This window comes from Salmo salar, chromosome 01 (assembly GCF_965601325.2).
Source record: "Salmo salar chromosome 01, fSalSal1, whole genome shotgun sequence".
Lineage (NCBI taxonomy): Eukaryota > Metazoa > Chordata > Actinopteri > Salmoniformes > Salmonidae > Salmo > Salmo salar.
The window spans coordinates 136,556,132-136,580,312 of NC_138291.1; the positions used below are offsets into that span (position 1 = coordinate 136,556,132).

At 43.6% G+C, this 24,181-nt stretch overlaps 1 protein-coding gene across 1 annotated transcript in view; it reads right to left on the minus strand.

Moving 5' to 3' along the window:
• The window catches only part of sh2d3ca (SH2 domain containing 3Ca), an 82,719-nt gene extending 73,146 nt beyond the window's left edge, over nucleotides 1-9,573 (minus strand). Inside the window, exons 1-2 of the mRNA XM_014125738.3 lie at nucleotides 9,374-9,573; nucleotides 544-1,263 (exon numbers count right to left, since the gene is read on the minus strand). Coding sequence (XP_013981213.1) covers nucleotides 544-1,263; nucleotides 9,374-9,395 — 742 coding nt within the window. The 5' untranslated portion in view covers nucleotides 9,396-9,573. The remainder of the gene's footprint in view (nucleotides 1-543; nucleotides 1,264-9,373) is intronic.
• Between the last annotated feature and the right edge of the window lie 14,608 nt (nucleotides 9,574-24,181).

Here is a 24,181-nt window from a genome sequence, read left to right on the forward strand (position 1 = left end):
CACTATTTTTAGTAAATAGTGGTATCCAATTGGTAGTTTATAGTCTTGTCCCATCGCTGCAACTCCCGTACGGACTCAGGAGAGGCGAAAGTCGAGAGCCATGCGTCCTCCGAAACACAACCCAACCAAGCCTCACTGCTTCTTGACACAATGCCCGCTTAAACCAGAAGCCAGCCTTCATCAACGTGTCAGAGGAAACACCGTACACCTGACGACTGTGTCAGTGTGCATCGCGCCCGGCCCGCCACAGGAGTTGCTAGTGCGCGATGGGACAAGAACATCCCTGCCAGCCAAACCCTCCCTATCGCGGACGAAGCTGGGCCAATTGTGCACCGCCCCATGGGTCTACCAGTCGTGGCCGGCTGCAACAGAACCTGGACCTAGAACCTGGACTCGAACCAGGCTCTCTAGTGGCACAGCTAGCACTGCGATGCAGTGTCTTAGACCACTGCGCCACTCGGGAGGCCCCCGGCTTATCATTATTGATGGATAACAGGTGCATGCTAGAGCCCTGGCTCTATGATGAGACGGAATCAGACTGACCAGGAACAGTAGCAAGGTTCCTTCTAGCACCACCAGTTGAAGCTGTATCTGAAGATGCACCCTGATCAGTGGTGAATGTGTGTTCTTTGGAGACGTCTTCACAAGTGAGCGGAGGGGCGTTAGAGGTAGTAGACCCCACATCCTGAGCTGACATAAGCTGCCCTTGGTGTGGTTCTTCTTCCTCACAGTGGGCCTGTGGGTCTCCGTGTTCATTCCTATCGAGTGATCCTCTGTGGATGGGAGGCAGCCCTTGGTTCCGTTGGGGCGTTGGACCAGGACCAGCCTGGCTGGATATAGGTGAGAGAGGCTGGTCCTTTCTGGAGCCAGGCCGGCTGGATTGTGCCATGAGCAGGGGAGACCTACACGCATGGTCGCCTGCCGGCCGCTGGCTCTGACTCCTGCCCAGCCTTGCCCCTGTCTTCTCCTTGATCTTCTTGGTCCCTCTTTTCCCAGAATTCCCACTCTTGTCTCTCTTCCTGAGGAGGAAGCGGGGAAAGGTGCCCATGTGGGTGTAGTTGTCGCTGGAGCGGGCGGAGCTGGATGTGCATGGCTGCATCATATCCATGTCGTCAACAAACGTCTCCACAGCGATGGGGGAGGATACCACGTCCAGAGCCCCAGCCCCATCAGGCTCGGAGGAGGAGGACTTGGAGTCGGATTTGTCAGACCATGAGCTCCGACGGAAGGAGAAGTTAGGGAGAATCCCAAACCACTTTAAACCTGTTGAGGGAGGGGGCGAGACAGACAGATAATGTCATACATTGTCACACACTCTTCAAATAGAATTCCACTCAAAAACATTTGGTATTTGTTTCATTAATCCATTGTTGATATAGTCCCAAAATGTTTTACATGTCAGCAATCAGTTCTTAATGTTTTAATATCTTTTCTATATAGTCTGTCTTTGCTTTCCTCACATTATTAGTTTCATACCCTGTTTAAGTGTTCTACAATGTTGAGTGTGTTCTAGAATGTTTGGAACGTGACCCCCTGGGCTGGGTTGTTGGAGTGCAAGAGGTGACTGCTGGCATATATAGTTGTTTTTTTCAGAAACTTCAAGCTGTTCAAAGTTAACAGTATAACATGGTCAGATTGAGAGGTGGTGGGAGAGCCAGAACATCCTCCCGGGGTCCAGGGGAACAATACATAAACACTGGGCAGGAATGGAAACAGCTTGTCTTAGGTGTACGAGCTAACTCGTTCTTTTGAAACAATTATTTCAATTGAATTTTTGAGGAAGGTGATGTGTTAAGATAGGGGACCCAGCGCTAGCAGCCTATTTAGTTGGTGTGAAGCAGCAACAGTTGAGACAGAGACAGTAGATCAAATGCAAAATAGGTGGTAGGCTATTTAGTCTATTTACAGCGCAGATGATTCTGCAGACTGGATCTGGAATTGTATTTACAAACATGTATAAATGGCAACAATGACTTAAGGGCTCAGTGCAGTCAGATTTGATTTGCCTTTGTTTTATATATATTTCCACACTATGAGGTTAGAATAAAACTGTGAAATTGTCAAAATGATGATAATGCCCTTTTACCATTCGAAATGACCGCCTGGAATTTCTGCCTGTTTTGGTTGGATGGTGACATCACCAGGGGGTCAATTATTTAATAGACCAATACGAAAGAGAGTTTTCCCCTCCCCACTCAGACCACTCCCAAAAAACGGGGACCCCTTTTGTGATAGCAAATTCATAATCAAAACAACTCGAGCGAGATAAAAACAGCATATTCACAGCAAATTCTCCAGTGTTAAATCAACACTGAAAGATTGGGACCATATGCACACTGGAACCAGTGTTCAATTAACACACTGCTTAGTTAATAAGAGTCTATTCACGCACCCGTGCCTAAGTAACAATTTAAAAAAACGAATCAAAATCCATCAGTTTAAACAAGATATCTGTTTCGCATGGGCTGCGTCTCAATCCGCCGCATCCGCCTACATTGGCCTTCCGCGACTGCGGTGGAAAGTGGCAGAGCTTCAGTGCTGTTTGTCAGACCAGGAGACATCCTGAAAATCTATCTTCTCACAAAACGTCTGTAGCGTCCGAGCGGTTAGGCCTACTAACTAATATGACCACTCTAAGATGAGACTCTCGTGAACACGATGGTGTTCTCCGTTTTGCTCTAAGACCCCCACAAGTGTAATGGGACTCCTCTGAAGGTAACCCGGTACAGGTTGAAAAAAACCGGATGGAATTATCGAGTTAGTTTTGTGCAAAAAAATTAAAAAGGGGTTAAATGTGTCCAAAAAACGAAGATATTTCACTTCAAAACCTTATGATTTTTATACTGTCTGTTGTGCAATTTATTAATGTGTTATTCAATGCATTTCTATGGGCTACAGAAGGTCCTAACATTTTAAATCAGATAATGGAATTATCCATGGTATGACCCTCTTAAAACAATTCCTAGCTTAGTAGAAACCCCCCCCCCCCCCCCCCCAAAGGTTTACACTTTTAGAGGTTAAAACCTTATTCAAATATTTCCTATAGAGTGCCTTGCGAAAAGCAAGTGATTTGTAGAGTTACCACCCATGACTATTTGTTAGTGCAGCGGTTCCAAAACTAGGGGTAGCGACCCCATGTGGAATCACCTGATATGAAAATGGGATCACGGGAGAATCTCAAATATTCTGAAGAAAAAAAACATTTACAAAATATATACACTACCATTCAAAAGTTTGGGGTCACTTAGCCTGTTGGAGCTAGGGGGCAGTATTTTCACGGCCAGATAAAAAAACGTACCCGATTTAAACTGGTTACTACTCTTGCCCAGAAACGAGAATATGCATATAATTAGTAGATTTGGATAGAAAACACTCTAAAGTTTCTACAACTGTTTGAATGGTGTCTGTGAGTATAACAGAACTCATATGGCAGGCCAAAACCTGAGAAGATTCCATGCAGGAAGTGCCCTGTCTGACAATTTGTTGTCCTTCTGTTGCATCTCTATCAAAAATACAACATCTGTGCTGTTACGTGACACTTTCTAAGGCTTCCATTGGCTCTCTAAAGCGTTCAGAAAACGGAATGATGTGTCTCCTGTCTCTGGGCAAAGTACAGCAGCAGAGTTTGTAAGTGGCCTGCCTGGGGACAGTGAGACTGAGATGCGCATTCACGAGACTTCTCCATTTTTTTCTTTCAGTCTTTGAATGAATACAACGTTGTCCGGTTGGAATATTATCGCTATTTTACGAGAAAAATAGCATACATTTTAAACAGCGTTTGACATGCTTCTATGTACGGTAATGGAATATTTTGAATTTTTTTGTCACGAAATGCGCTCGCGCGTTACCCTTCGGATAGTGACCTGAACGCACGAACAAAACGGAGGTATTTGGATATAACTATGGATTATTTGGAACCAAAACAACATTTGTTGTTGAAGTAGAAGTCCTGGGAGTGCATTCTGACGAAGAACAGCAAAGGTAATCCAATTATTCTAATAGTAATTCTGAGTTTAGGTTGCCCCAAACTTGGTGGGTGTCAAATTAGCTAGCCTGTGATGGCCGAGCTATGTACTCAGAATATTGAAGAATGTGCTTTCACCGCAAAGCTATTTTAAAATCTGACATAGCGTTTGCATAAAGGAGTTCTGTATCTATAATTCTTAAAATAATTGTTAGGTATTTTGTCAACGTTTATCATGAGTAATTTAGTAAATTCACCGGAAGTTTTCGGTGGGTATGCTAGTTCTGAACATCACATGCTAATGTAAAAAGCTGGTTTTTGATATAAATATGAACTTGATTGAACAAAACATGCATGTATTGTATAACATAATGTCCTAGGAGTGTCATCTGATAAAGATCATCAAAGGTTAGTGCTGCATTTAGTTTTGGTTTTTGTGACATATATGCTTGCTTTGAAAATGGCTGTGTGATTATTTTTGGCAGGGTACTCTCCTGACATAATCTAATGTTTTGCTTTCGCTGTAAAGCCTTTTTGAAATCGGACAACGTGGTTAGATTAACGAGAGTCGTATCTTTACAATGGTGTAAAATAGTCATATGTTTGAGAAATTGAAGTTATAGCATTTTTGAGGTATTTGTATTTCGCGCCACGCGATTCCACTGGCTGTTGACTAGGGTGGGACGCAAACGTCCCACTGGCCCAGAGAGGTTAAAAATGTCCTTGTTTTTGAAAGAAAAGCACATTTGTTGTCCATTAAAATAACATCAAATTGATCAGAAATACATGTTGTAATGTTGTGACTATTGTAGCTGGGAACGGCAGATTTTTAACATAATATCTACATAGGCGTACAGAGGCCCATTATCAGCAACCATCACTCCTGTGTTCCAATGGCACGTTGTGTTAGCTAATCCAAGTTTATAATTTTAAAAGGCAAATTGATCATTAGAAAACCCTTCTGCAATTATGTTAGCACAGCTGAAAACTGTTGTGCTAATTAAAGAAGCAATAAAACTGTCTTTCTTTAGACTAGTTGAGTATCTGGAGCATCAGCATTTGTGGGTTCGATTACAGGTCCTTATGCTGATTGAGGTCCTTATTCCTGAGGAATGGGTTTGATTTTTAAGACTATCTTTCTGCTTGCATTTCTTATTTATATTTTGATGTGTGTATTTTCTGTAATTTATGCATATCAGGGATCCTCTGTAAAAGAGACCTTGGTCTCCGTATGACTCCCTGATCAAATAAAGGTTAAATAAAATAAAAAGAAATGTAAACTTCAATGGGTTAGGGACGTCCCAAGGATTCCAGATAGCACATATCATTAGAGGCTGCTGACCTATATACATAGACTTGAAATCACTGGCCACTTTAATAATGTTTACATATTTTGCATTAGTCATCTCATATGTATATACTGTATTCTATCCTACTGTATCTTAGTCTATGTATTACTCATCTCATATGTATATACTGTATTCTATCCTATTCTCCTGTATCTTAGTCTATGTATTACTCATCTCATATGTATATACTGTATTCTATTCTATTCTACTGTATCTTAGTCTATGCCGCTGTGACATTGCTCATCCAAATATTTATATATTCTTAATTCCATTCCTTTACTTTAGATTGTGTGTATTGTTAGATTTTACTTGTTAGATACTACTGCACTGTTGGAGCAAGAAACACAAGCATTTCGCTACACCCGCAATAACATCTGCTAAACACGTGTATGTGACAAATAAAATGTGATTTGAATAAAGTCGTGAGTTTACCGGCGAGCCAGTTCACAATGGTGTGGTGACTAGAACAGTTTGACTTTTCAAACAGAGATAAACACTGCTAAGTAAATTACATGATTACCAGCAAGGTTATTATAGTAAATTAAAAATAATCCGAAAATGAATCATGAAAAAACTATTCAGTAAACTGAAATAAAATAATTAACAAACCTGTTTGAAAAACTAAAACTAAATGGAAACTATTATCATTGACTCAGAAACGAACTAAAATAAATTATGTTTCGTTTTAGTTTTTTTCCCTAAGCTTTGGGCAAAAGTTGAATGCAGTTTTTTTAATTTTCGGTAGGTTTCAAGCTACTGAATCTGGCAAGTAAATGCTGCCAGAAGATGGCTATGTTTCAAATAGGCCTATCCTATTCATAGACGCTAACTACTTTAGCGCCTATTGACGATAGTATCTTCTGACCGTGGTAGTTTTGTTAAGAGCCCTACGCTTGCTCTAAACATTAACACGCATCGTTTGCAGTACGTTTTTTGAAACGTTTATTTATTTGTATTTTTTTACAAACCGCTGGAAACCTTACATACGGAGAACAAGGGTTTTCGAGAGCTAAAATGGGCCTAGCTTGTGCATCACTATCACTAGCCATTACTAGCTATCAAGGAAAAAATAATCTAGGTAGCAAAATGGATTCTTCTTACATGCACTACTAAAGTTAAAAAGCATTGAATTGGTGTAAACCCTTATACCTCATTGGCGTAAACATGGGCGAGCGAGGATTTCCTTCCACCAATTTAACCTAACCTATGACCTGACCCAAGACCTTGGCTACGTTCAGTTGCCGAATGTTCTCCAACGTTGCAGATAGAAATGCCATGATTAGAGCTGATGTGATTCCGTATTCTACATGTCAGAGGCATGTTGGTTCTACATAGGTTATTTCTATCTGAACGTTCCAAAACATTGCATCCTGCTGAATGTGCCCCTTATGTATGAAAGTGACATATTTTCCAGGAAATAGCCTTGTAGTTTTTGAACATTTGTAGGCTTATTGAATGGTTTTCAATGGGCAAAAACATAGCGCAATTTTCAGAGCAAAAACTTCATAAAAGTAAATTCATCCACAAAAATGTATATAATTTTATATGCATCTTAAATGTCACTTGCACATCGTAGTACTGCCCCCCAGTTGCGAGAATTGACATCCCAAAAAACACACAAAACAAACACTATACCATACAAATGGCCCCTAGTCATGCTTTCTGTCCCTAACACTCAAATTAAAACTAAATATAAAAAAAAAGAAATATAAAAATGTTTATAAAATTATAACTAAATAAAAACTAGCAAATAAGATCTGACTGAAACTAAACTGAATTTCAAATAAAGATTGAAAAAACGAATAGAAATAAAAACAAATAGAAAAAACAAACCTATAATAAACCTTGACTACCTGACTGACATTTGTTATTTTACATGAACAAAAGCCTAATGTTTGAAGTGATTAGCAATAGGATTAGCCATAGGTTTGCAAGGGTAATTAACAATGTTTGTTGCACACAATTAGTCCGTTTTGTGTGGGGGAAAATGGAGGTAAAACCTCTCACGTGATGATAGGCACATCACATGATGATGATGACGACAGTGGTGATGGGGAATGTAGGCCTTGTTGTATTTCTTACTTAGCCTGCTTTTTTTATACCTGTGATTTCAGAAAGTGAGACTACAGTAGGCTCCTAAACTTTCAAAGTAATTGTTCTATACACTTTCTCTAGACTCCCATGTGTGTTTCTGTATAAAGACCATTTACTGAGAGAACTCTGATTCAGACAGAACCACCAGAACTAAATATAATAACAGACTCTGAAGGGACAGGACAGTCAGCACTGTACTGGATAGGAGGATGAAACAGAAACTACACGTTTTGTCTTTACTTTGTCCTCAAAGAGGCAGTGGCCACTATTACGTTTCCCAGCAAGAAACAAAAAAATTGTTGCAAAAACAGAAGGGGGAACTGAAAAAACAGTCACTGACAACAACCAAAACGAAACAGGTGGGGTTCTGAAAGACACTAATGGGGTTGTCACTGAATGTTGACTAGCAGCAACAACTGGGACATAAGACACCCACCCTGAGCGCCCACTAAATTTGCCCAAGAAGAGACAAACAAAATACAAACCTACACCATACTTAAAGACAGCAAGCAAACCAAAAAGTGGAGAAAATGAAAACAGGAAGATCAGATAAAGGATATATTTTTTTATTTTTTTATATAAATCAAATAGTGACAGCCAACTAAAGGTGTTGACCCTCCACATCTCTCAACACAACTGGAGCACTGGGCCAACCGCTCTTAAATATCACCTGGGACAGCACAGGTGAAACACCTTCTGACTAACGAGAAACGAGATGACACTAATTGGTGCGCCCAATGTGCTAACGTGTTAATGTCCAACCTCGAAATATAAACAGAAAAACCAAAGCCTGTAACACCACTAAAGGATACTTTTGTAGCTGTGACATCTATCTACACTGTAGAGTAAAGCACCTTCAAAAGTAACAGTTAACCAATGAAACTGAACTGTTTCCTGTGCGTGCTGCTGCTGCATCTATCTTGGAAGTCCTGTGGTGTATATGCGCACGCATGTGTGGTATTTTCACACTTCCTCTTCCCCTCCAGTGAAGTACAAAAATATACCTAATTTCTCCCTTAAAACAGGCTGAGGTCAGGATCTAAGACCAGTAATAGCCTATCATATACATGTATAAAGCGTATACATTCTAATACAATATAAACTGGGTGGTTCGAGCCCTGAATGCTGATTGGCTGACAGCCGTGGTATATTTAAGCAATAAGGCCAGAGGAGGTGTGGTATATGGCCAATATACCAAGGCTAAGGGCTGTTCTCAAGCACGACGCAACGCGGAGTGCCTGGACACAGCCCTTAGCCGTGGTATATTGGCCATATATCACAAACCCCCGAGATGCCTTATTGCTATTATAAACTGGTTACCAACATAGTTAGAGCAGTAGAAATAAATGTTTTGTCATACCCATGGTATAATTTATAACAGCAATAAGGCACCTCTGGGATTTGTGGTATTTGGCCAATATACCACAGCTAAGGGCTGTATCCAGGCACTACGCGTTGGGTCGTGACTAAGAACAGCCCTAAGCCGTGGTATATTGGCCATATACCACAGCCCCTCGGGCCTTGTTGCTTTAGTATATGATGTCTATGGTGTTGTCATGTATGTACATGTACATGGTCTATAGTCATAACTCACATTATTGCAATGGTGTAGGCTAGCAGCTGTAGCACACCCTTCAACTAGATCAGAAGTGCATTATTTACTACGTCCCTCTTAATTTATTCATTTGAAAGAAGACCGTATCTAGGTCAGCCTAAAAAAGATAAATGTTACACTGTAGATATTTTTTGGTGTTATACTGTCTAAAGCTTTATTTGCATCAGACCAGTGAGAGGAATGGCAGGTGGCTCAAACACAGATATCTGCATACTACTGTCACTAGCATGACGTAATCATAAGAGAGGTGCATTTAGTTAATGATTAACGTGAATCCTCAGGCTCTAACCACACACACACACACACACACACTGAAGTGGTACTCCACACACACCGTAGTAGGCTACTCACTCAGTTTCCGTTTTCCGCTCATGGTGTGGCTGTGGGGTCCAACTTCAGGCTTACTGACTAACTGACTGGGGGGGAAGAGAGCAGAGAGCTACTCAATCTCCGGTAACAAGAGCAGGAACCAACCACTCCTTTAACCAACCAACCTCTCCTCTGTCTAGCCACAGTTCAGTTCAGTTCCGCTCCACAAGGCAGATGTGTAAATGTATGCACGCAGAAGAAGCTGTCGACAGGCCTCTGTGCTTCCTGTGTTGGCCAGTGGGGAGTAGGTAACAGGGAGGTGAGAGTAGAGGAGCCTGTAGCATGTCACTGTATTGTGGCTATACAGAAGTAGTGCAGCGGTGTGCGGTGTACAGTGAGGGAAAAAAGTGTTTGATCCCCTGCCGATTTTGTACGTTTGCCCACTGACAAAGAAAGGATCAGTCTATAATTTTAATGGTAGGTTTATTTGAACAGTGAGAGACAGAATAACAACAACAAAAAATCCAGAAAAACGCATGTCAAAAATGTTATAAAATTATTCTTCTTGAGCCACTCCTTTGTTGCCTTGGCCGTGTGTTTTGGGTCATTGTCATGCTGGAATACCCATCCACGACCCATTTTCAATGCCCTGGCTGAGGGAAGGAGGTTCTCACCCAAGATTTCACGGTACATGGCCCCGTCCATCGTCATTTTGATGCGGTGAAGTTGTCCTGTCCCCTTAGCAGAAAAACACCCCCAAAGCATAATGTTTCCACCTCCATGTTTGACGGTGGGGATGGTGTTCTTGGGGTCATAGGCAGCATTCCTTCTCCTCCAAACACGGCGACTTGAGTTGTGCTAGTGTGTTACCAATTGTTTTCTTGGTGACTATGGTCCCAGCTGCCTTGAGATCATTGACAAGATCCTCCCGTGTAGTTCTGGGCTGATTGCTCACCGTTCTCATGATCATTGCAACTCCACGAGGTGAGATCTTGCATGGAGCCCCAGGCCGAGGGAGATTGACAGTTCTTTTGTGTTTCATCCATTTGCGAATAATCACACCAACTGTTGTCACCTTCTCACCAAGCTGCTTGGCGATGGTCTTGTAGCCCATTCCAGCCTTGTGTAGGTCTACAATCTTGTCCCTGACAGCCTTGGAGAGCTCTTTGGTCTTGGCCATGGTGGAGAGTTTGGAATCTGATTGATTGATTGCTTCTGTGGACAGGTGTCTTTTATACAGGTAACAAACTGAGATTGGGAGCACTCCCTTTAAGAGTGTGCTCCTAATCTCAGCTCGTTACCTGTATAAAAGACACCTGGGAGCCAGAATTATTTCTGATTGAGAGGGGGTCAAATACTTATTTCCCTCATTAAGATGCAAATCAATTTCTAACATTTTTGACATGCGTTTTTCTGGATTTTTTTGTTGTTATTCTGTCTCTCACTGTTCAAATAAACCTACAATTAAAATTATAGACTGATCCTTTCTTTGTCAGTGGGGAAAAAGTACAAAATCAGGTGCAGACAACCGGCCCTACCTGCATGTAACATGTAGTGCTGCCTGCATGTGAGACCTTTTCCCACTGACTGAAGTTAATAATGAATGATTTATTAATTAAACTGAAAGCCCCAGCTGCCTATCAGATCTCTGGTCTGATATTATATCTCTGAGCTGTTGTTGTTGTTATTTTATCCTGGGAGTCTGGGACCACTAGTGAATTGTTGAGGGACCGTTTGTACATACGAGATGGCTACAGTATATCTGATTCTAGGCCCATCAATCTGACACTTACAAATACAGATTTCCATGCAGTGAAGATATACTATGAACAGTGAGACCAATGATATGATGAAAGGCATTCCCCACAGACTGTCTATGACAGTAAAAAGCATCAGCGTGGGGAAAAAAAGAAAAACATTAAAGTATTTGTTTACGGAGTTTTCAATTTCCTCCATATGGAAATATAAAGCTACATACATGTCAAATATGAGGAACATGTTGTGCGTGTTTTTAAGAGCTGAAATGACACGTACTTTTAGAGCTGGGCGATATGGACAAACATCAATATCGCGGTAAATTTCCTGATGTAACGGCTGTTGCAAGGAGTAGACCAAGGCGCAGCGTGTTGAGTGCTCATCATGTAATTTATTGTACTGAGAAGACATGAACAAAGAAACAAAAAAATGACTGCCAAACAGTTCTGTCAGGTAAGCAACTGTAATGGTTGTTGCAAGGAGAGGACCAAGGTGCAGCGTGGTACATGTTCATGATGGTATTTATTAAAACTGAACACTGAATCAAAAACAAAGAGGAACCAAACGCAACAGCTCTGTCAGGCGAAAAACACAAGATCAAAAACAACTACCCACAAAAACCATGTGGGAAAAGGCTACCTAAGTATGGCTCCCAATCAGAGACAACGATAGACAGCTGTCCCTGATTGAGAGCCATACCCAGCCAAAACAAAGAAATACACAAACATAGAATGCCCACCCTAGTCACACCCTGGCCTAACCAAAATAGAGAATAAAACCCTCTCTATGGCCAGGGCGTGACACCTGAATTGATGCGATAACGATGAATAGAACGATAAGTTTATGACGTTAATGTGCACCACTGTTTTTTTAATTATAATTTAAACTACTACTAGTTTAATGGTTTTAGCCATAATTTGTCTCATTAATTTAACAATCACCCATATTAGCAAATGTACTTCATTTCAAACTTCACATTTCTCTAGTATAGGCTACTTTGCATAATGATCGGCCTGGTGGCGTTATCTGAGACAAGTGCAAAGTGCCTCGTCCTATAGATTTGTGCCGAAATGTTTGGAGTTCAGTTTAGATAGCTTATAGCTAGCTACTTTACTTAGATACCCACGTAAACAAGCTTGGAATGTATGTCAGCCAGCTGTACCGGCTTGCGTTCAACTATTCTGTTCGAGGTGTAGAGAAAGCTCTTTTATGGCTCCGGTTTTTACTTGCAGTATTCTAAGTGAACACTAGAATGCAGCAGAGATACAGTATAAGTACAGAGCAAGGTCCTGTATTGAATTCATTCTCTGTGCTCCAGTCAACATCCACTCAAAACCATGCACCTTTGGACTGGTAGCCTGAATTGTTCCCCCACATAAACTCTGTCTCAGAGTGGTAACATCAAAGGCACTATAAATCAACAATAAGTTATTTAATGTAGCCTACAGATCACAGGGGGTTGGTGACACCTTAATTGGGGCGAATGGGCTCGCGGTAATGACTGGAGTGGGTTTAGTGGAACGGTATCAAATACATCAAAGACATGGTTTCCATGTGTTTGATGCCATTCCATTTGCTCTGTTCTGGACATTATTATGAGCCGTTCTCCCCTCAGCAGCCTTTTGAGAGCTGGGCCACCCTTTAGATTGTTTTTTATATTGTTTAAATTGTAGACTTTTAGTTACATACCATTGATTAAATATTCCTCATGTAATTTTAATGGGGAGCTAAAATGGCAGCCACAAAAATGTAGTGTCATATAAATGCATCATAATGCAGAAACCTCAATGTCCCAACTCTCTCAATACATGGCTCTGGTTTGATCCTTCACTTGAATAAGTTGTTTGTTTTTTAAACCTAATATAGAACACATATCAGAAGAAGTATAGGATCGTAATTGTGAATCTGTACCATCTTTATCACAGAAGACATGGGAATACAGCTAATTATATAATGTTCTGTATACTGAACAAAAATATAAACGCAATAATTTCAACAATTTTACTGAGTTACAGAAATCCATCAAATCAGTCAATAAATTCATTAGGCCCTAATCTATGAATTTCACATGACTGGGCAGGGGCGCAGCCATGGGTGGGCCTGGGAAGGCAATAGGCCTACCCACTGGGGAGCCAGGCCCAGCCAATCAGAATTACTTTTCCCCACAAAAGGGCTTTATTATAGACAGTGGCTGGTCTGAAACGATTCCTCAGGTGAAGAAGCGGAGGTATGGGCTGGCGTGGTTACACGTGGTCTGCGGTTGTGAGGCCGGTTAGACGTACTGCCAAATTCTCTAAAATGACATTGGAGAGAGCTTATGGTAAAGAAATGAACATTCAATTCTCTGGCAACAGCTCTGGTGGACATTCCTGCAGTCAGCATGCCAATTGCACAATCCCTCAAAACTTGAGACATCTGTGGCATTGTGTTGTGTGACAGAACTGCACATTTTAGAGTGGCCTTTTTATTGCCCCCAGCACAAGGTGCACCTGTGTAATGATCATGCTGTTTAATCAGCCTCTTGATATACCACACCTGTCAGTTGGATGGATTATCGCGGCAAAGGAGAAATGCTCAGTAACAGGGGTGTAAACAAATTTGTGCACAACATTTGATAGAAATAAGCTTTTTTGTGCATATAGAACATTTCTGGTATCTTTTATTTCTGCTCATGAAACTCATGAAACATGGGACCAACAGTTTACATGTTGCGTTTATATTTTTGTTCAGAAGATGAATCAGGCTCCCAATGAGTGCTTAGTTATTACCAGCTTATTAACTTAGAGTACATGCATGTTTAAACAAATAACAACGGACAAATTGGTCATATGTGTGCATGTCAAATTAGGTGTTGTCAGAATTATAAACAGTCTTTAATTACATATGAGTACACAGTGAATGCCTTCCCAATAATGTCCCAAATGGCATCCTATTCCCTATAGAGTGCACTACTCTGGTCAAAAGTAGTGCACTTTATAGGGAATAGGGTGCCATTTGGTACAGTGTTTAAGGATGTTTAATGTTCAATGTTAAATGATGCATCACATGGATCTATAAATTCTCGCATTCAGTAGGCTATACTGATGTGTGTTGATGATGTGAGGTTATTGTAGTTATGTTTGTGTATGAATCAGTGAGGTGATGGGGAGATATGTAGGAGTGAGAATAGGGACTGTGTGTGTGTGTGTGTGTGTGTGTGTGTGTGTGTGTGTGTGTGTGTGTGTGTGTGTGTGTGTGTGTGTGTGTGTGTGTGTGTGTGACCCAGGTTGTTCCCAGACAGCCAGACAGGGCCTGATTGACGGCTCTATATCGGGCAGGGCTATCACTGTTCAGACACCGTTCTGTTCTGTCTGCCTCCAACGCAGGAGCAGGAGATAGGAGGCAAGATGGCTGAAACACGCACACGCTCGCTCGCTCGCACACACACACAGCTCCTGTCTGTCTAGGAGCTACCTGGGTCTGTGTGTGCATCTATTACCTACCCCCAGTACACTGACAATGTATCAACAATGTATCAACCATCAACAGGGTCGGGGAGTAACAGATTACATGTAATCGGTTACATGTAAGGGATTACAAAAAAACGGTAACTGTAATCCGTTACGTTACCAGCAAAAAAATTGTAATCAGATTACAGATACTTTTGAAAAACTGGATGATTACTTCGAGGATTACTTTTAAATTCAGAAAGGATGTTTTCCAAAAAAAATTGAAATTTCAGCATTGAAAAAAGGCGGAAGTTTAAGTTTGTTCCGTCTGAGTGAGTCTGACCACAAGTCAGAGACCACTATGATGACACACCAAATGTGATTGACGGATTGCGGGAAAAGAGCAGCAATAGGCTTTTGTAGGCTACAGGCCAAGCCATGTCTTCCAGTGGTGCGACTGCTGTCGGCATCCAAAGATTATCCAACTTGAATAAATGCTTGGAGGTAAGGATGACAGCAGTGGTGTAGTCTGCAGCTATACGGATATCACTTATTATTGATATCTACATAGCGCATTGATGGGAATCGCACTGCTGCTCTCATTTAGCTATTTTCTCTTCACGGATTGTTCTTGTTGTGGATGGTTGTTCACAAATCTAAATGTATATGTCAGATGGTGGGTGTAGCTGGTGCATGAAGTCAGGCGCAGGAGAGCAGAATGAGTGAGCAACGTACTTTACTCAAAATAAAGGCACAAGGTAACAATACACTTGACCAACAATAAACGGTTGTCACGTTTGTCGTAGGATGAAGCGGACCAAAGTGCAGCGTGATTATCATTCCACATATTTTATTGAACTGTGAAACTATGCAATACATACAAATAAACTGAATAAACAAAAACAACAAACCGTGACAAAGAGTTAACATACACTTACTCAAAATCAACTGAATAAACAAAAACAACAAACCGTGACAAAGAGTTAACATACACGTACTCAAAATCAATCTCCCACAAACCCAGGTGGGAAAAACGCCTACTTAAGTATGATCTCCAATTAGAGACAACGATGACCAGCTGCCTCTAATTGGAGATCATCCCAAACAAAATCCAACATAGAAATACAAAACTAGAACATAACATAGAAAATCTAAACTAGAAAAAACCCTGTCACCGTTGTCACGTCCTGACCATAGAAAGCTGTTATTTTCTATGGTCAGGACATGACAACGGTAATCAATTACGCACGGGTGAAAACAGCACCCGTCGAAAACCAGCCATAACATACCGAATGAACATAGAAAAAAATCACGCACAAAAACATGGGGGAAACAGAGGGTTAAATACATTAACATGTAATTGGGGAATGAAACCAGGTGCGTAGAAAACAAAGACAAAACAAATGGAAAATGAAAGGTGGATCGGCGATGGCTAGAAGACCAGTGACGTTGACCGCCGAACGCCGCCCGAACAAGGAGAGGGACCGACTTCGGCGGAAGTCGCGACAGTATCCCCCCCCTTGACGCGCGGCTCCAGCAGCGCGCCGACACCGGCCTTGGGGATGACCCGGAGGGCGAGGCGCAGGGCAATCCGGATGGAGATGGTGGAACTCCCGCAGCATCAACGGGTCTAACACGTCCTCCACCGGCACCCAGTATCTCTCCTCTGGACCGTACCCCTCCCACTCTACGAGGTACTGAAGGCCCCTTGCCCGACGCCTCGAACCCAGTATGGATCGAACTGCATACGCCGGGGCCCCCTCGATGTCCAGAGGGGGCAGAGGAACCTCCCGCACCTCAGACTCCTGGAGTGGACAATTGGAACGAGGGGTTAATACGGTAATCGGGGGGAAGCTGCAACCTGTAACAAACCTCGTTCAGTCTCCTCAGGACTTTGAATGGCCCCACAAACCGCGGGCCCAGCTTCCAGCAGGGCAGGCGGAAGGGCAGGTTTCGGGTCGAGAGCCAGACCCCGTCCCCGGGTGCGAACACCAGGGCCTCACTGCGGTGGCGATCTGTGCTGGTTTTCTGGTGCCTCACAGCCCGCTGAAGGTGCACATGAGCGGCGTCCCATGTCTCCTCAGCGCGCCTAAACCAGTCGTCCACCGCAGGAGCCTCGATCTGGCTCTGATGCCAAGGTGCCAGATCTGGTACCCAGTATGCACTGGAAGGGGGAGAGGTTAGTGGAGGAGTGGCAAAGCGAGTTCTGGGCCATCTCTGCCCAGGGCACGAACGCCGCCCACTCCCCCAGCCGACCGCAGAAACCTACCCACATCCTGGTTCACTCTCTCCACCTGCCCGTTACTCTCGGGGTGAAAACCTGAGGTAAAGCTGACCGAGTCCCCCAGACATTCCATGAACGCCCTCCAGACCCTTGACGTGAACTGGGGACCTCGATCAGATACTATGTCCTCAGGCACCCCGTAGTGCCGGAAGACGTGTGTAAACAGGGCCTCTGCAGTCTGTAGGGCTGTAGGGAGACCGGGCAAAGGGAGGAGACGGCAGGACTTAGAAAACCGATCCACAACGACCAGGATCGTGGTGTTACCCTGTGAGGGAGGAAGATCCGTTAGGAAATCCACCGACAGGTGCGACCACGGCCGTTGTGGAACGGGTAAGGGTTGTAAATTCCCTCTGGGCAGGTGCCTAGGGGCCTTGCACTGGGCGCACACCGAGCAGGAGGAAACATAAACCCTCACGTCCTTAGCCACTAAGACAGCGCACTGTCCGATCGATGCCCGGATGACCAGAGGAGGGTGACGTGTGGGCCCAATAGATCAAACAGTCGCGGACAGCAGATGGAACGTACAGACGCCCAGCTGGACATTGGAGGGGAGTGGGCTCTGTATGTAACACCCGCTCGATGTCCGCGTCCAGCTCCCACACTACCGGTGCCACCAGGCAAGAGGCCGGGAGTATGGGGGTGTCATCCATGGGCCGCTCCTCTGTGTCATACATCCGGGACAGTGCGTCTGCCTTCGCGTTCTGGGAACCTGGTCTGTAGGATAGGGTGAAAACAAAACGGGTTAAAAACATGGCCCACCTTGCCTGTTCAGTCTCCTCGCCGCCCGGATGTACTCCAGATTGCGGTGGTCAGTCCAGATGAGAAAAGGGTGTTTAGCCCCCCCAATGTCTCCACGTCTTCAAGGCCTTGATGACAGCCAACAGCTCCGGGTCCCCACATCATAGTTTCACTCCGCCGGGCTGAGCTTCTTCGAAAAGAAGGCACAGGGGCGGAGCTTTGGTGGTGTACCTGAGCGCTGAGAAAGCACGGCTCCTATCCCAGCCTCGGACACGTCCACCTCCACTATGAACGCCAAAGAGGGATCCGGATGAGCCAGCACGGGAGCCGAGGTAAACAGAGCCCTCAGGTGACCAAAAGCCCTGTCCGCCTCAGCCGACCACTGCAAACGCACCGGTCCCCCCTTCAGCAGTGAGGTAATGGGAGCTCCTACCTGACCAAAGCCCGGATAAACCTCCGATAGTAGTTGGCAAACCCTAGAAACCACTGCACTTCCTTTACCATGGTGGGAGTCGGCCAATTACGCACGGCTGAAATGCGGTCACTCTCCATCTCCACCCCTGAAGTGGAAATGCGGTACCCTAGGAAGGAGACGGACTGTTAGAAGAACAGACATTTCTCAGCCTTGATGTACAGGTCATGCTCCAACAGTCGACCAAGCACCCTGCGCACCAGGGACACATGCTCGGCGTGTGTAGCGGAGTATATTAGGATGTCATCAATATACACCACTACACCCTGCCCGTGCAGGTCCCTGAAAATCTCATCTACAAAGGCCGGGAAGACTGATGGAGCATTCATCAACCCGTACGGCATGACGAGGTACTCATAGTGCTCTGGGGTGGTACTGAAAGCCGTCTTCCACTCATCTCCCACCTGGATACGCACCAGGTTGTAAGCGCTCCTGACATCCAATTTGGTGAAGAAGCGCGCCCCGTGCATTGACTCAATTGCACTGGCTATGAGAGGTAGCGGGTAACTGTACCTAACAGTGATCTGGTTGATACCGCGATAGTCAATACAGACCTCCAACCTTCTTCTTCACAAAAAATTATCTCGAAGAGGCAGGTGAAGTGGAGGGCCGAATTTACCCCTGCCCCAGGGATTCGGAGACATATGTTTCCATAGCCGCCGTCTCCTCCTGTGGCAGGGGAAACACGCGACTCCTGGGAAGTGTGGCGTCTACCAGGAGATTTATCGCACAATCCCCCCGTCAATGGGGTGGTAAGAGCAGTGGCCTCCCTAATTAGCCCTGACCCTAATGGTCGACTATCTAGGGCGTGAACTGGGAAGGGCATATCCACTGGAACAATAGGGATCCCTAAACTATGGGCAAATGATCTGTCAATAAAGTTCCCAGCTGCGCCTGTATCTACAAGCGCCTTATGCTGTGAATGCTCAGGAAAATTAATATACAAAAACATGTGTGCAACAGAGGGCTCTGGGTGAGCCTGGTGCCGACTCACCTTGGGTGACACGAGAGTGCCCTGCCTGCTGCCTCGACTCCCAGAGGAACCTCCCCAGCACTGACCGGCAGTGTGCCCTCTGCGGCCACAGATGGTGCATGGACCGGCCCCTCCTCCGGTCGCCGTAAGTGCAGCACCTCCCAGCTCCATGGGCGTAGGAGCGGTGGTGCTGGGGGATGGAATCGACAGACCCCGATCTGGACGTCCGCGGGTAGCTAGCAGGTTATCCAACCGGATGGACAGGTCCACCAGCTGGTCAAAGGTGAGAGTGGTGTCCCTGCAGGCCAACTCCCGACGGACGTCCTCGCACAAACTACAACGGTAGTGATCGGTCAGGGCCCTGTTGATCCATCCCGCGCCGGCGGCCAGGGTCCGAAAGTCCAAAGCGAACTCCTGTGCGCTCCTCGTCCCCTGCCTAAGGTGGACGAGACGTTCACCCGCCGCTCTACCCTCAGGCGGGTGGTCGAAAACTGCCCGGAAGCGGCGGGTGAAATCCTCGAATTGGTCCAACAACGCATCTCCTTCCCCCCATACAGCGTTGGCCCACTCCAGGGCTTTCCCTGAGAGGCAGGAGACGAGGGCGGACACACTCTCACGGCCCGAAGGAGACGGGTGGACGGTTGCCAGGTAGAGCTCCAGCTGGAGTAGGAACCCCTGACATCCCGTAGCCGTCCCATCATACTCCCTCGGAAGAGCGAGCCGAATCCCACTGGGACCGGGTGAAGGAGGGGTGAGTAGTGGTGCCCTTGGTGGTGCTGGTGGAGGCGCTGGAGGAACTCCTCTTCTCTCCCAGCGATCCATAGTCTGCAGGAAGCGATCCATGGCGGTGCCGAGATGTTGTAGCATGGCCACATGCTGCTGGACGCGCTCCTCGACCCCTAATACGGGGGTGTCTGCTCTTGCTGAGTCCATATGGTTGGTGCGTGATTAAGTCAGAAGGTGGGTGTAGCTGGTGCATGAAGTCAGGCACAGGAGAGCAGAATGAGTGAGCAACGTACCTTACTCAAAATAAAGGCACAAGGTAACAATACACTTGACCAACAATAAATGGTAATCAATTAATTACACACGGTGAAAACAGCACCGGTCGAAAACCAGCCATAACGTACCGAATGAACATAGAAACAATCACGCACAAAAACATGGGGGAAACAGAGGGTTAAATACATGAACATGTAATTGGGGAATTAACCAGTGAAAAATGCTCTCTTGCAACAGCTGCATAGTGCAGACCCAAACCTGTGGAATAAAAGTGGGGCTTTTATTGCTCAATCTAATTCATGCTGATAAAAAAATACATCCATAGACCTAATGGACACATGCTCAAACTTGCACACTTTTGATAGGCTTAAAGGGGCAATCTGTAGTTGCTACATCCATTTTTGGACTTAAATTATTTATATATATATATCTCCATTGATTCTTGAAGAATATAACTTATAAGTGCCTCATGAGCTTAGTTCAACTGTCACACTCCATGAGAACCCAAAATATAAACAAACACTGTTTAGCATCATAACATGGTTAAAACAACAATTGTGATATCAGTCCTTGCATCCATAGCTCTGTCTATTAATCTGAGAGTGGTTACATTTCTCCAGGCCCATCCCTCAGCTTTTTACTAAAACAGAGACTGGGTGGCCGTTTTTGTTATTGTTTCATCTGTGAATTTGCCCTTTAAACAGCTGCATATTATCAAGATACAAAAGTGTCACCAACAAAAAGGTAAACAATAGGCTTATAGCAAATGTAGCATATGGCATTCATTTTTCACATGTAAATAGCACTTTTCAGTAGTGCTCAAAGCATGCCATTCCAAAAGCACAGCATCTATTTTTCAATTCAAATCAATGAGCCCAATCAGTCCTCCATGACAACAAAATCATCAACAACATAGTAGGGCTGGCTAGTAAATCCTTAGTTTTGAGGTCATGCTCAGGTAAAACAATTTGGCTAATCTATACTTCCATTTTCCAAGTCCTATTCTTGAAGATCAAGGGGTATAAAATGTATTGGAATGACTGGAATTCTGATAGACTTTGGTTTTTAATGTAAAGATATAATTGAATCGTATTATTATATGTAGTAGAAAGTGATGGGTTAGAAGAAGCCTACATAACCAACCCATAAAGTAAAATGGAATATCCATATATGGCCAGCGATGTAAACTTTAACATTGATTTATCCTGCAATAGATGTCGATTAATTGGTAACATACATTTTTGTATTTTTCTAATATCTTTTAAGGGGAAAGTAAACTAAAAGTAACGGAATGTAATCAGATTATGTTACTGAGTTTGCGTAATCCATTTTATTTTTTTACTGATTACAATTTTGGACAGGTAACTGTAACAGATTACATTTAGAAAGTAACCTACCCAACCCTGACCATTAACCAACCACCAAAGTGAGAACACACACACTTTTTTTTAACTCCGTTTTTTTGTTTGAGGTGGGGTTACAGGTACACTTTCCATTTAAGTTAAAATTGACATAATTTCAAAGATCCATTTTCAAAGTCCATTTCAGATAGTGTTCTATATTTAGTAACTTACTTTTAACAGATGATGACTGTGTCTGAATAGGTTTTGGTAGTCTAAATGCAGTGTACTTGTCTTTAACTGCCATTTCCCAAAAGTCAGACTCTTACCACATGCAAACTCATTTTTCTCAGCTTCAGAAGCATCTGCATTCATCAAATCTTGTGTGGTTATCCTTACATATATTCTCCAGACTTGCCCAGAGGGAATTGTTTTATTCTAGATAACATTTTATTAGAAAAAAATTGCCCCAAATTTTTCATTTGGAAGAGTCAGCTTTTTAAACCAACATGGCTCAGTTTAAATTGTTTTTACATTGTAGTAAAACAAAATCTCATTTGATATGCGTTTTGACAAAATTACTACATTCTACACCAGTCAAAAGTTTAGACACACCTACTCATTCAAGGGTTTTTCTTAATTTTTACTATATTCTACATTGTAGAATAATAGTGAAGACATCAACACTATGAAATAACACATATGGAACCATTTAGTAACCAAAAAAGGGTTAAAAAAAAATCAAAATATATTTGAAATTTGAGATTCTTCAAAGTAGCCATCCTCTGCCTTGATGACGGCTTTGCACACTCTTGGCATTATATCCATTCTAGTCAATCAAAAGCTTTTTTCTGCATTGAGAGATAATACAGCCCAAGGAAATGTTGTTTCTGATGAAGCATCTAAGATATGTAATAGTCGAAGGACGTTATCCGAGGATAAATGTGTTTTTAACAAACCCACTTTGGTCCACGTGGACCAATTTGGGTAATTAAGTCTTGAGACTGGATGACAGTTTAAAGACATAGTGTTTATTAAAGATAGGAGGCAATATAGAGAACATTAGGTGGCAACCTTACCTTTTTTTAATGAAAGAGAAATTAGCTCTGTATTCACATCTTTCCCAAATGGATCTTTGTGAATGGCTGTGTTAGTCATTTCAAGCAATAGTGGACCTAATTGATTCAACATTTTTAACAGACCTCTGGAGGAATACGGTCCCATCCCGATGATTTGTCTTTATTCATGCTATGCAATGCCCTTTTTGACTTCACTGAGAGAGATTTGGGCTCTTTCTGTTGAGAAAAGGAGTTCTTAATTTTGTTGAAAGGACTTAATCTGGTTTGGTGTGGATTAACAATGAGGTGTACAGTTCTTTATCGAAGCGGGAGTCTTTGATTGATTCATTTGGGTTCTGATAGTAATTCCCGTTTCAGATTCAGTAGTTGCTAAATCAGCGAATTGATCAATACTGTGTAGCTTGTTGGCCAGTAAATGACCAGGACGATTACCATGGAAGTAATGGTCCAGTCTAACTCGATGGATGGCAAATTCTGCTCTCTGCCTTATCAATAAATGAAGTTCTGTCTTGACTTTGGAAAGAGTAAGACCTACCTGGTCTAATAAAGCTCTGTTGCAGTTAACGACGTTTCCAATTCTGACATCTTCATTCATTTGGATTTATTCAACCCAGATGCAAATGCAGTTGGATCATTTTTTGTTGTTATATCTTTGTTGGCATCCCATAGAATCCGAGGGTCATCGACTGATATTTTTATTGATCACACACACACACACATATACCTGTCAACAACACCGCAGCTTTTTGAGATGCAGACGGCAGGCCTATTCTTGGACTCAACTGGTTTTATGAGGTTTTTCGTTTGTGCTTGCATGCGCACTACGTTTGCGTGTGTATGTGTGCGTGTGTGTGTGTGTGTGCATGCTGTTGTGCGTGAGTATGTGTGATATTCTCGATTCCTGTTTTTATTGGGTTTTCTAAGAGCTTGGTTGGCATACGGGGTTGCTCTGACAGCCTGTGTGAAGGGTAATAACTAGTAACGTGACAACGGCTGTTGACGTATGAGCCCTCGACTCTCTGAGCTTGGGCATCAATCACGGAACAAATGTGATAGAGACGAGAGGCGGGGGAGGAGAGGGGGAGGAGGTTGTAGGGGGAGGCGGGAGGTGGGAGAGGTAGGAGAAGGAGGGAGGAGGAGAAGGAGAGGGGTGTGAGGAGGGGGAAGTTGTGAGACAGCACTGGGTTGTTATGAGGCTCAGGGCTGTCAGTGAGTTTGTATGAGAATATGGTTTCAGACCTGCACAAGCGCACGGCTTTCAGCGTCACTGAAGTCTGATCCATCATCAGCCTTCATCTATTTTCCTTCCTCAGATGGACAGTTAAGATCTATTCAATTCTATTATACGACTGCTATCTCCCTTAAGTTTTGGTTAGTCATCCAGCGAGAAGCTTTCCTAACATTGTGGCACCTCATCAGTTCCAGGGCTGTCTGATCTGTGATGTTGCTGCACAGTGCTCCTTCCTGCTTCTAGTTGGCTTCTAGTTGCTTCTAAGACATCACTAGTGTCACCTTGGACTGTGTGTGTACTCACCTTTCCTTTCCTGTATATGTGTGCGTGCGTGTGTGTGTGTGTGTATCCACATGTTCTCATAGGGCTGTTGACAGTCATCTCTGTGTGTCCTGGTCTAATTTCACCCAGACCACAACAAGAGTCAATAAAGTCAATAATTCATAGTTCTCTCTCTCTCTTTCCCCATCTCTCTCCGATCTTGAACTTGCTCTCTCTCCCTCTCTACCTCCCTCTCCTCACTCTTTCACCACCTCCATCTCTCCTCC